The following is a 14,155-nucleotide window of genomic DNA, read 5'->3' as shown; positions in this document are numbered from 1 at the left end:
ATGTCTATTTGCGGGTGTGACCACTTACCATCAGGTGGCCCATTTGCTAGTCCGCCTACCTATTTCATAAAAAAAGAAGGCGGACGAGCATATGGACCACCTGATGGTAAGTGGTCACCAACGTCCATAGACATTGGCATTGTGAGAAATGTTAACCATCGCTTACATCACCAATGCGCCACCCACACCCACCCACTCCTTTTGCAACATAACACCATAACACTCTCGCAAAAAGAGACCATCTCCATCCAACACCTCTCGCTGCCAAGCATAGCATTAATCACGCTCGGCAGCGAGATGTCTCCGCCAATAATCGCCGCTAGGGCATGCCTCTGGGGCCCTCACGCAGCACACTCCGTCAAAGTGTGATGTGCCGTGTCCAGTGGCGCACCACACTCATGGCAGGAGGGTGATATCTCCCGCCTCGCTATCCCGTGCAGGTACTTACCGAAGCAGCCGTGTCCGATAAGCACCTGCGTCAGTCTAAACGTAAGTGTGCTGCTCCTTCTTGTTACCCAGCGATTCAAGTGGGGGCGGATCGCCTCCACTGTTGCCAGGCCTGCTGATGGGGATCCCAGATCCTCCTCCCATCTGCGAATGAGAGCTTGTTGGGCTACAGACCTGATTCGCCCCACCTCCGCTGATCCTAGACGGTCGCCATTCGCTCTGGCTTCCACCCGAAATCGATGCACTTCCGCGAGTACCTCGGCCTGGAGTTCCCAGGGAGGATCACTCGCAAGAAGTGTCGCCGCCGTCCACGACACCGTACGGTAACCTCGTACCGCTCTCACCGCTATAACTCTCTGCGGTCTCCTGAGAAGAGCGTTATTACGAGCGGGCGCCACCAACCTTGGGAACTAAGATGTTATGTCTCTTGTGCTTGTAATTACACTGGCTCACTCACCCTTCAAACCGGAACACAACAATACCAAGTATTGCTATTAATAAATAATAAGACTTATTATGAAATTCATTTTCATACTTCTAACTATGAATGACACTAATTGCACTTATTTTTTATTAGATATCATTTTGCACACAACCGGCCATAGTTTCGGCTTACGATGTAGGAAGTAGTAAAAATACTGAAACCAAGGAATACTTAATATTTCTTACAGCGCCAATGTCTATGGGCTATGGTGACTATTTACATGTTTTATTATTTTATAAAAAAAACAACTTAAAAACAAGGATTTGCATAAAATGAGCGCCTAAGGTCGTCTTTAAATATTAAACAACACCGTTAACGCGAAAGTGCCCGTTTGAGAGGAGTAGTCGTTCGGGTCAAGTGTGCGCGCTTTTACCTTTGGAGCCTCATCATGCATTAGAACAGTAGGATTAAAGAAACGTATTATTTCGAATAGAGAGTTTATTATTCTTTAATTTGAAAAATAAAATAAAATTAAGAAGTACACTAGTTTAGAGTCAATCATAAACAAATCATTGAAAGTGAGAATGCGTACACTTGACCCGTATTACGGGTAAGTGTGCGTACGCCTATGGGGTAAGTAGACTCACTTGGGATAAGTGAACACAGATGGATTTAACAAAAAATAAACACAAGTATTTCAATACCGATCCATGGAAGACGCAGCTACGTTTAATTTTAATATTTTGCGAAGACATGTCTTGCTTATAACAATGGCTGCTGCGGCTGATCGTTTGCTTTTCTCTTGTTCAAGAAGAGTTTTTACTATTGCAATTTGTAGCTCCGTAAATGGCGCAAGTTCAGGTTTTTTCCTTATATAATTTTGTGGCATTATAAAAAAACTCTGTAACAATTAAATAACTAATATATGTAAATAAAATTATTCAGTTAAATACAAAATTAGGGACCTATACATATATCCAGTCTTTGTCTCTTCGAGGGCAAGTGCGTTCGCTTACCCGCGCACACTTTCTCCGAGAACCCAAAATTTAAAACGATAGCCACTGTGTCCCATGCGCTAAACGTAACCTCAAATTACGATTATAAATTTTCAAAGAAATATGCCGACAATTAAAAAAGAATAACTTACCTACTGGTAGCTATCAATCTTGCGTGTAAGACTGTTTTCTAAAACACAAAAAAGTTATGATTCAAGCGAGAAAAATACCTTTTTGCAAATTATTAACCAACGGAGGGTGATGGCGTATAGCAACTAATTTGCGTTGCCCACAACTAAGATTGGCCTAAACAATCACCCCGCCCCCCGTGCCCCGATCATGAGATATGGGCAGTGCGCATACTTACCCACTGCGCTCGGTTACCCCGAACGACCATAAGTAATCTTGATAATATCATGTAATAGATTTAAACAGCTAGAATAATCAATTGTTTACACAAATTTTTATTAATCTTTAAAAAACTGTTTTCAAACATAATAACTAGGCGGGAATAAATTAAAACGACGGTATAAATTGAAATATTGTTTTATTTGTAAAAACATTCTTCTATAAAGTTAAACATTATATTCACTGAGCCGTGACTAGAACATTGGTCATGCTCATACCTTAACTACAATTAACTACCAAGGAATATTTTACATTAATATAGCCTTACTTTAAAACAATATTAACAATAACGATTTACTTTTAAAAAAGTACATCACAGACAGTTCATTGTTTTGAGGCACTGTTTTATATATTTTTGCATATTGTAAAATTCTAATTCATATTATTTATCAAAATAGCATCCTCCATATATAAGTCCATGCATATCAGTATGTAATCATTCAATTACAAACTATATGCTATTGTTGCGAGTAAAGGTAATTAATGGTTATGGATTTTATGAGCAGGTATTACAAATTGTTTTCGATCAATATGGCACAAATAATAGTTATTCTTTGCGTTATTTTATTAAAATTACCTTTGAAGTCTATGATTTTGTTACACTTATATATTTTTTTACATTAATTCAGCTTCGATGAGATTAAACAGTTTTTAAAAATTAGATTCTGAATAAAAAAAATCAAGGTTTAAAAATAATTTACCGATTAATATTATTTACGTATAAAACCAATCCGCATTGGAGCAGCGTGGTGGAATAAGCTCCAAACCTTCTCCTCAAAAAGAGGAGAGGAGGCCTTTAGCCCAGCAGTGAGACATTCACAGGCTGTTATGGTTACGTATAAAACAAAATGATTTATGGGAAAAAACCAGTACGAAAATCTCCGAAACAAAATCAATATTAATGATCTTAATCAATAATAATGAGTCTAAGCAAAACGGGTTCTACAGTTTTGTTTTTTTTAAATCAGGAGTGTATTTATTATATATTCATTAAATTATCTCTCTCGTTAAAAAAGTACTCTAATACGAATAAAGTTTAAAAGACTAATTGAGCCTCAAATTAAAAGTAACATTAGCGCGTATTAGAGACTTTTAAATATTATGTAATGCTTTAATCTTAAATCACAACTAATCAACTATTATATACTAAAATTACTTGACATTATGTCAAGATATTAACGAGTATCAATAAAAATCAGCTGCATGCAAGCAATCATCATCATCCTAGCATACATATTATGGTATTCAAAAATATTATAAAATATTTAATTTTAATGAATATTAGTATTTTTAAATACAGTTATATATATATTTATATAGATATAATTTTAAATTCAGGAAGACTATTCATTAGAAGACTAATATAGCAATAAAAAAAATCGTTTTTTTTTTTTTTTTGTAAACCTTGTGCAACATTTTATATTAACTAACGCCAGGATCACACTTTACTTTTTGATTTTAAAAAAACCCATTCACTATGAAAAAAATTTTCGTATTTAAAAAAAAAACACCAAATGTGTTATAATATATAACCATAGCGAATGTCTTAAGATTCTCTTTTTATAAGTAAATAATAAAATGTTACTGACATAACAATATAGAAGTACCATTTCAGATCTGCATCAAGATTCCAAACATCACAACTGCTATTGTTACTCACTTATCTAATTAAAGACCAAATACCAAAATACAAAAACTATTAATAAAATACATACTATAAATATACATATATATAAAAGAGAGAAAGAGTACAAAAATTTATATTACATACTATAAAATAAGAACATAAATCACTTTCGAGTAATTAATTTTTAAACCTAGTATCGCTTGTAATCCAATTTAATCCTATTTTTAGGCAAAATACGTACAATTGAATTTAGTGCAATTTATGGCACAACACAGTAACACGCCTTTAAGACTAAATTATATAATCAAGACTAAATTATATAATTATAAGATCCCTCCTTTTGAAAAAAATACAACCAATTTCGACGATCATGTATTTTATATTAATTGTTTGTAATTTATGTTTACATAGAATATATATTTTGATTAATGTCATATATGCAATAATATATGTGTCCATCTTTTGTATGTTTCATTAAAATAAGGTTTTTTTTTATATAATATAAGAATACTCGAAATATTTCATGCAAAGGCAAGATCAAATTTACACAAAAAAGGTGATTTTGCAGATCCACCTCTTATATCACATTATAAATAGTTGTAAGATTCAGTATGGTATTAGCCATTAACACATCTCTAAAAGCAACAATACAAACTTCTATACTTGCCTATTTAAAGTGTAATCAGCAATATCCGAATCTACTACTGATTTGAAATAAAATTGATCGTGAAATTTAATTCAATTTTCCTCAGAGAACTTGCATCATCTATATTCTATTATTATAATTATTGCTTTCTTGTTTGTATATCAAGGACATCAACATCTTATTTTATAAAACCATATTATTCCAATAAAATCCAAATCGAAAAGTGTGATTAAATGTAAAAAGTATGTATCATATTATGTAAAACAAAGCTAAACAGAAAACCTTAAAATTTTCATTAACAAAGCTAATTGTAAAATTATTTTGGTGATTATAATTATAAAAAACGTCGCCTATTTAACTAGGAAATAAAAAAAATACTTTCTAAAATTATGTAAGATTATGGCATTTTTATACAATTGTTATAGTTAATATTTCTAGTTTACCAGACAATAACGAGGCAGGTCTCAGAGAGCCATTTTAGCCAGATGTCAATTAATATATTAATGTTCATAAAGAGTTTAAAATTTATTGATTGAGAGGGGTTCGTTTGGCAGCTTTCTGAAAACAGAATTGATCTCTTCTTTCTTTAAAACCTCTGACTAATTGGTAGGCTTTAAATATTGCTATAAATTATTTTATAAAATATACTGTTTTCTCTTAGTATAAAATGTAGTTTATTTAAAATTATAAGTGCTTCAGCAGTCAAAGATCAATTATGTATTGACTTTTCAAGGACAGTACATTGAGCAATATTTTTTTAATTATTACTTTATCTAATAAGAACAAAGAAACCGAAATTTATAAACGTCATTACATTATTTATACTTGAAATTTAACTAATCTATTAAGTAATATCGCACTTACTTAAAAACAATTTGTTAAAAGAAAATAAATACAACAATCCACTGAATCACAATAATCATAAATGTCGGTATTACAACCAACACTCCTAAAAATGCTGCGAAGGAAAAAAAACATTCATCCTAATTAAAAACGACAGTATATTTAAAGTCACGAAGCACCGGCAACAAAATCGCACTTCACTAACCTATTTGAGACACTCCGCTGACGAATATTAATAAATGCTTATAATCTCGATGAGTAAATTGAGCAATTGTACGTAAGTATTGCACAGCGAAACAAGGCACTTTAGGTATGTATGTTGTTAACTGACTCTGCCAGGTAGCGACGAATATTTGGACGCGTCGAGTGGTTTCCTTTTTTTACATACTGTGATGCTCAATGGCGATGATCAAAGCGTGACGTCGTTCTGTTGCTGCACGGCGTTGATGCTCTGGACTACGTTAATGATGAAAGAGGGCATGTTGTTGGATGCACCGTTGCTGCTGTTCTCTCCGGCTCCGAGAGCCTCACTAGTGTTCCTGTTGCTTTCGGTCCTATTGTTGTTATCCTACAAGGTGAAACATTTGATGTTAAAATTATTATCAATTCAAATAGTAATTATAATTTTAACATATGTATATATTTTATACGCAATTACGCTTACGCAGTATACTAAATATATATACTGTTTTCTTTATGGAATAGGCGGACAGGCAAATAGGTTTCTGATGGTAAGTGATCACCACCACCCGTAGACATGGCACTGTAAGAAATCTTAACTATTATTTATATCGCACATGCGCAACCAACCTTGGCAACTAAGATGTTATCTCCCTCGTGCCTATAATTACGTTGGCTTACTCACCCTTCAATCCGGAACACAACAAATACCGAGTACTGATGTTTGATGTACTATATCTGATGAGTAGGTGGTACCCACACAGCTTACACACAACCCCACACCTATACGGCGACGTCTAAAGTCGCCTCTTCTTTCAAATGTCTCGTGAAGCAGTAGATAATATGTCGACTGACCTGTCGGGCGCACAGCGGCGCAGGTCGCGCGGGGACCAGCAGCCCCACCAGCTCGCCCGCCACACTGGCACCGCCCACGCCGCCTGCACTCGTGCTTGTCACCGCACTTTTGATTATATAAAAAATTATTTATGATAAATCATTATAATAAACTGCAAGCATTTCGAAATCGAAATAATTAATATACTTTTCCCCGGCCTTAACAGGAAAAAGGCATATTTAAGTTTTAATACCAGTACCAGTAACAGCCTGTGAATGTCCCACTGCTGGGCTAAGGCCTCCTCTCCCTTTTTGAGGAGAAGATTTGGAACTTATTCCACCACGCTGCTCCAATGCGGGTTGGTGGAATACACATGTGGCAGAATTTCAGTGAAATTCGACACATGCAGGTTTCCTCACGATGTTTTCCTTCACCGTCAAGCACGAGATAAACGTTACGTTTTGACCAAATCAAGTTTTCAACATTCCATTATAACTCTAGAAAAGCTCATCCAGTCCTTATTATGGTACATTAACGGCGCGCACTTACTTCCCGTTGTCGTCGCGCAGCACGGCGGGCGACCACGTGCTCTCCATGGTGTCCTCGTCGTGAACGAACGCGTCTCGCTCGTCGTCGCTCGGCACCGTGTCGGCCGCACCTGCTGCGGTCACACCCGTGCCGTCGTATCTGCAACACGCGCGATATCTATGTATTAGTACACTAGTTGGCTGTTGACTTGGGGGCAAGTGCGGCTGCAAGGATGCGAGGAGCGTGAGTACTCACGTGGAGGGTAAGTGCGGGCCGCGCACGTAGTTGGGGTTGTTGTAGACGCGAGCGGCCTGGCTTCCCGCAGATTCGCGCGCTTCCGACACACGCGTCGACGGCGCACGCTTTATGAATGGCCATGATGATTCTGCACAAACGAATCACTTTATTTTGTACCATAAATTAAACACGTTTGCTTCATAGATTTTATAAAATCTATGACAATAATCTTTGTTTAACTATTTTATGTTGGATTGAATTTTTAAATTACAAATATAAAATATTTAAATGCTTAACGAAGAACTAGTCTAGTCGACACGCACCCTTGGCGCTACTTGGTGGTAGTAGGGCTTTATGCAAGCCCGTCTGGATAGGATACCCAACAGTAAAACTCAATATTGTGGTGACTATGTGCCTACCCGACAAAGTACAAATTTCTTTGAAAAAAATTGAGATATCATTACTATCGAGCTATTGAAATTACCTAAATTGAAATACCATTTGAATTAATTAAATTAATATATAAGGTTCGAATTTCTATCTTTAAAACCGAAGGAAACCTCATCCACCTATTAAAATCATAAAATCGCGTTGTTTTATTTGTACTTATATAATTACCTCATTAACAAATGTAAACACTTTGACGTTTCGAAATTACCAAAACTTAATTTATTGGGTTTCATCATTGTTTATATATCAATGAGTTTCATCGCTACATTTACATATTTCATCAAATTATAAAATTTAATTGCATCCGATTCAAGGTTAGATGCAATCAACAAATGAGTTAGACATGGGATGTGGATACTGACCGCAACAAACTTGTGCATTAATTAGAACAAAAGGTCACTCCAATATGCGTCATAACTCACACAAAACCAATCATCGCACTGTTTACGTTTGCGTGCTTTGTCTCAATTAATCGTTTCATATCAAATCCCAGAAATTTCGTGTGATCTTTTGGAAAAACCTGAATTTGTATGCATTGCTTCATACGATCTCAATAAAAAAAACTTGTACAGTAAAAACTATCTCCTATAATATATTTTTATGTCTATATAAAAGAGAAAGGGCGAAAATAGTAAACTTTGGCGACACAATACGGTCAATGGACATATATAGAGTTAAATACTCTAAGATTTTAGTGATACCACCATCTACGTGCCATGTAGACTATGTAGGTAAGTACATCGATATTGATAAACATTGTACGATATACGAGGTCATTTGGACATGATATCGACAAAGTGGTAAGAAACACAATTTCGTATACATTTATTTATTGCACTTGTTGCAAACATTAGAGCAAACATTATGATGATGTCCGCTTGACCAATTTTGGCCATTCAAGGAACTAACCAGCCAAGGACTAACCAATCTAGGACATATTAAATGATGTGCGCAAACTCCAGTGCATTCTTCTTCTATTTCGCTTACTCTCATAATCCGACCGAAAAAAAAAATACAGAGTTTGAAATGAGGATATGTGGTATCTTATTACGATGGGGAAACGTTCAAGCGGTACTCGGCGCCCTGAGGGTGAATGAGACTTATGTTCTCCTATGAGGGCCGTCCTCTGCACGAAATGGAGGCTCGTTTTTAATAAGACGCTCCGTCTCTTTCTTCCTGTCCAATGTAGGACAGGAGTCTACAAAATGGAGGAAAGAGACTCGTCTCTGAAGCTTATCTCGTCTTTTCAGAAGCGCCCCGCACGCGTTAGGCGGACTTACCCCTAGCTTAGACCGATAAGTCAGTCAATTATATGAAATTGCTGCAGATTTATTCTAAAATGAAATACGTACTGCCGTACGTCAAAAAGATATATTGTAATAAGTTACCTTCCCCGTTGTGCTGAGTGCAGTAGTCGTGCAGCCGAGGCGGTTCAGGCGCTCGCTCAGCGCTGTAGTGCGCGTCGTACGCGGGCGGCAGCTCGGGCGCGCTCGCCACGCACCCCGCGCCCGCGCCCGCCGCCGCGCCCGCACTCTGCGACTGCACCGACGTGCGCATCGCTGGGACGATGATATTCAATCATTACATTTAAATATAATATATTTATAAGTATTCTAATTCATTAAGTAAATAATGAAATATGCGTTTCGTTTCTACTGCGATGATTCATTGTAACATATAATTTTGAGGGAAACTTGCGGGTTTAGCCTTCATGTTTACCACGAATAGTCAAGAGATAACATTGCAAGTCGGTCGATTACTCACAGGCCAATATTTTATAAGTGTATGTGTTGCGAAGGAGGCAGATAAGAATGACGGCGACCAACACGAGAAATAGTAGCAGGCCGATGGCAACCGCAACCCACACGAATACGGACGGCGACGACGCATCGCCGCGCGTATCGGGCTGCACGCATTCGGCACTCACATCACCGCGCAGATCTTCTACAAGCCTAAAAGGAGATATATATTTTTTAGATAAATAAGCTTATAATCATTAGAGAACATTTATTTCTATATTATTATTATTTATTTATATATGCATTAGCAATGACGAAACTTACCCTTTGATACATGATCCACACTCCGCAACAGACTTTATGCAGGTAGAGGGAGCGCGTGATGGGTCGCGTTTTAATAGTTCACAGTCAAGACATCTTCGGCACACGAAGGCATCAGAAACGCAATAGAAACCGCTCTGGCATTGATCATCGAACTGACATTCTATCGGCTGCCCGCGCACGCCCATCAGCAAAGACAGCGTAGCCGTATAGGCTACTAGGGCCCTGTAACAAAACAGCTCATGTAAATATCGCTAAATGAAAGCCAGATGCTCCATACAGTTACGAAGCCGAGATAGCCGAGATGTCCCGGTGGCTAGAACACGTAAATCTTATCCGGAGTATACAGATTTAAATCCGGGGAAGCAGCATTGACTGAGCGTTCTTATGCTTAATTTGTGTTCATCTTCTTGTGTCAATCTTTAAACCAAACCTTTTTTACTACCATTTAATTATAACAATGTTTCAAACAAAAAGCTTATCGTTCAATTAGTCATAAATTGTATATGTGTAGTTAAAGTCATAGTTAATTAAATACATTGACATTTTATAATTAACTGCATTTTTTGGTTTAATACCGGAACACTTAATATAATTATAGAAATCTTGAATGAATATAATTTAACTTTTACATTATCTTAGTATTATAGTACTAAGTTTCAACAATTCGAACACACTGTTTATTGTGTTATAAAAATATATTATGAAACAATATGATGTGACTACCGCTGATATTATTATCAGTAAATACGAACACTTATAAATCCTGACAAGGACTCCTCATGGTGAATAATAAAAACAAATCGCTAAAATACTTTGCAAGAAAATTCTAGTAATGTTTACTAGATAGCACACAACAATGAATGATTTAGAAGGATGTATGTGTGTGTGCGATATAATGATGTAACAAATATAATTATTATATAATTCATTCTTTATTTGACATAAGAATTATTTACATTAAAACCATATGTACAAAGCGTAGACTGAAAAGCAGCCTAACCGAGACTACGACCTTTTCACCAAATTACCAAATATCACATTGTTAACTCTTTTTTTAATGGTTTTGTACCTTAATTTTGTCTTTGTTTCTTTTTGGTGAATAAAGTTATTTTATTATTATTTTGTATATAAATAAAATTAAAAACAGATTTAACTGTAACAAATAAAATGATTATCAGATTTTTTTATATATGTATATTATATATTAATATTTATATAACGTGTATGTGTAAAATTAATTTGAGTATTTTTTTATGTATTTTTGATAAGACTGGCTAGGTTGACCGGTAGAGAACGCCTTCGGGTATAAGTACGTATTTCGTACAAATTACAATAATTTAGTCAATATACACATGTATATTTTGAAATAAATATTTAGTAAATGATATAAGTATATTATACTGAACTTTTATAATTAACTTAAATTGTAGGAAAAAAAAACTATTTCACTCCTATATCCGATGCGAAAGAAAAAAATAAGGTGCATCCTATAAGTGCAGATGTATATAAATAGTATAGTCAATATCAGTGCTGCAAACGAAATAAAACAAGCGCGTTATAAATAGCACACATCTATAGTTATATTGGTTTAAAACAATATAGCATAGTACGATCAATGTGTATGCGAACTTGAGTATCGTACGAGCTACGGATTCATGACGCATAGAATGGGGCGATAATGATAAAATGGTCTGATCTTCAATACCGTTCGCCTTATCTGTCAATTATTATGCGTGTTCTCTTAGTGTGCATTGCTGATATATTATTGATTACTAACAAACCCTACGTTTATGTCGATTATTCATATTCATTAATTAATTTACTGCCTCGTTGGTCTAGTGGTAGATGTAAGGCCCGGGGGACTTGAGTTCAAATTCCAGGTCGGGCCAATAAAAAAGTTATTGAGTTTTTCTATCGAAAATTCTCGGAAAGCATATGAAGCCGTTGGCCCTGCGCTTGAACTCTTTTCGGTCGTATCAGATTGCCGTCCCATCGGATTATGAGAGTTAGAGGGAATAGAGAGTGCACCTGTGTTTGCGCACAAACTTGTACACTATAATATGCCTTGCGCAGTTGGCTAATTTCTCTTGAGATCGGCCGCCGCGGCCGAAATCGGTCTGAAGGGCTATTATTATTAATATTAATTAATAATTATTATTTAGTGCAAATTTATATATTCATATAATATATATAATATCATACACAGTGCTTATACATATTCTGTCTAGTTTACATTACATTTTTTCGTCACATGTTTTTATATATGAAGATGATGATAATGATTATAAATGAAGCTTGATTAAATTGTTTTGCCTGAGTAATATTCACTTTCATGTATCTACTAAACTAATCAAATTCTAATTGTTATTGTGACAAAGCCTAACTCCCAACGCTCGTAGTACCAGAACCGTAAATAAAATAACTGATAATATTATACATTAGATGACACGACCGTGACCTTACAACCGCGACCAAATTTCATAGTTTACACGATAGAATCTTGCAAACCAATGTTTTCAATCAACCTGCACGTTATGTAACACATGTCTGATAAATGAAAAAATATAATAAACGAGTATTATGTACATATTTGACTAATATGGTGTAAAATATAAAATTTTGCTTATTTGTATTATTTTTTATTATTAGCGGACAGTTATATGAGTCTGATTATTGTCGGTAATAAGAAGCTGCCTAACCACAATTTGTGTTATGTCTATAGTAATAAAGTACTATAATATGGAACATGGATAGGATTAAAACTTTTTTTTTATTCACAATAAGTAGGTAGGTACTTAGAATGACAATAAACGTGTGCACATACCAATCATATTACTTGTTTATGCCTCTTAATTTAATGTTTAAAAATATAGAACGATAAATAATTTACCTCAAACAAAAAGTTAAATATATTTTAAATAACTAGGATTGAATGCAGGCAAGTAGCTTCATCCAAGTTACAGTGAAACAGTTTTAGAAAACATGACTAACAGAAGCGAGGTATCGGGCATCGGGAGTTGTGCAAAACAACAAAAAGGATGGTAAGAGAGAGCACGAGATACATCGGCGTATGCGCAAGAAGGGTTCTAACGACTCGCCGATCCGCTTATTCACTGCACTATTTTAATTTATACTAAAATCACACGTGTCCTTTTTGCGGATTGTACTAAAACCGTTTGTGATGCAATCGCAGTCAACTTCAAAGGAAAATTTAATAAATGAACGAATTTAAACCCATATTTATCATACAAATTAACAACCTTTTCATTATTGTCATAATATGTTAAACATAACAACAATCTTAATTTTAGCATAACATATTTATCCACAAAATATTTTTAATAATTAAATTATTTAAACTTACCTGCAAATCGTATACCATTTAATTGTCGTCATCTGGATAGCCATTATTCACAAAAGAGTAATGTTTTGCGACTAGATCTATTGTTTACAGAAAATAACAAACAACAGTTAAGGACGACTACAAGTTATTGAAAAGAATTTAAGACTCGTATTGTTATCGGTTGAACATGTTCGAACATGTCACAGAATACCACCTTAAATTTGAACGTTCCCTAAACACATGATTATAGATGAAATATTGTTATTAACAGATTGTTTTAATTTTTAAACAATTTGGAAAACAATTTTTCATTTTATGTTTATTATGATTTAATAAAATATTAGTGTTGATATTATATTATAAACTTGAGACTTGTTATATGTAATGATAAAATAATATTTTCGAAATACTTGGGCAAAAGTAATCACGATGCTATTCATTTTAATTTAAAAAAATAATCCATTTCGTTTATATTCAATAGCAGATGTTGTAGATGTACATATATTAACGAGGCCTAGTACGTTATTTTTGTTAACTTGTTTAGGTGCTAATCTTAAGTTTGCTACCTGTGGATAACGTGACCACGGGAACAATTACAAATTAAAACTGTTTGGTACAAGTTCGAACATGATTTAATAGGGCATAAAGGTTTTTCAAAATTTCTAGTATAATACTGACAACTAGCCAGACGGTAATATTTTTAAATGAATTAAAAAAAAATTGTAGAGATTACTATTTTCAAGTTTTGTTATTATATAATATTTAATAATTTATAGCAAAGAAGAAAGCTCAAGAACAATTTGACTTTGGTTGAAATAGTTACCTATTATATTAAATAATATTATGATAGAGAGGCAGTACGTATTTGATACCTAATTATATCTATGTATATCGTAAAAATATTAAAAAACAATATGAATTATAAACGTCTCAAGTGATTCTGATAACAAATAGGTACATTATTATAACCTAGCTACCTACTAGCTACTACCATTTAAGTGATTGCAAAAATATTCCTAAAGGATCTGTATTTTTATAATTTGATTTAAATAACGATTCGATTCCGTATTCTAAATTTAAATAATAATATTGATCTGTCAGTGTAATCAGGTATTACGTGAATCACTCG

The 14,155-nt window shown here is 34.6% G+C and overlaps 1 protein-coding gene across 2 annotated transcripts in view; it reads right to left on the bottom strand.

Annotated features, from left to right (window-relative positions):
• Window positions 1-2,396: 2,396 nt before the first annotated feature.
• Window positions 2,397-14,155, bottom strand: part of LOC126781635 (uncharacterized) — a 96,881-nt gene continuing 85,122 nt past the window's right edge. For both annotated transcript variants that reach the window (XM_050506569.1, XM_050506568.1), the window contains 7 exons: window positions 9,684-9,905; window positions 9,385-9,572; window positions 9,009-9,179; window positions 7,189-7,318; window positions 6,955-7,092; window positions 6,426-6,531; window positions 2,397-5,958 (listed from right to left, as the gene is read on the bottom strand). In XM_050506569.1, coding sequence (XP_050362526.1) covers window positions 5,800-5,958; window positions 6,426-6,531; window positions 6,955-7,092; window positions 7,189-7,318; window positions 9,009-9,179; window positions 9,385-9,572; window positions 9,684-9,905 — 1,114 coding nt within the window. In that variant the 3' untranslated portion in view covers window positions 2,397-5,799. The remainder of the gene's footprint in view (window positions 5,959-6,425; window positions 6,532-6,954; window positions 7,093-7,188; window positions 7,319-9,008; window positions 9,180-9,384; window positions 9,573-9,683; window positions 9,906-14,155) is intronic.

This window comes from Nymphalis io, chromosome 4 (genome assembly GCF_905147045.1).
Source record: "Nymphalis io chromosome 4, ilAglIoxx1.1, whole genome shotgun sequence".
Classification (NCBI taxonomy): Eukaryota; Metazoa; Arthropoda; class Insecta; order Lepidoptera; family Nymphalidae; genus Nymphalis; species Nymphalis io.
This window is presented reverse-complemented; position numbering and strand designations above follow the sequence as displayed.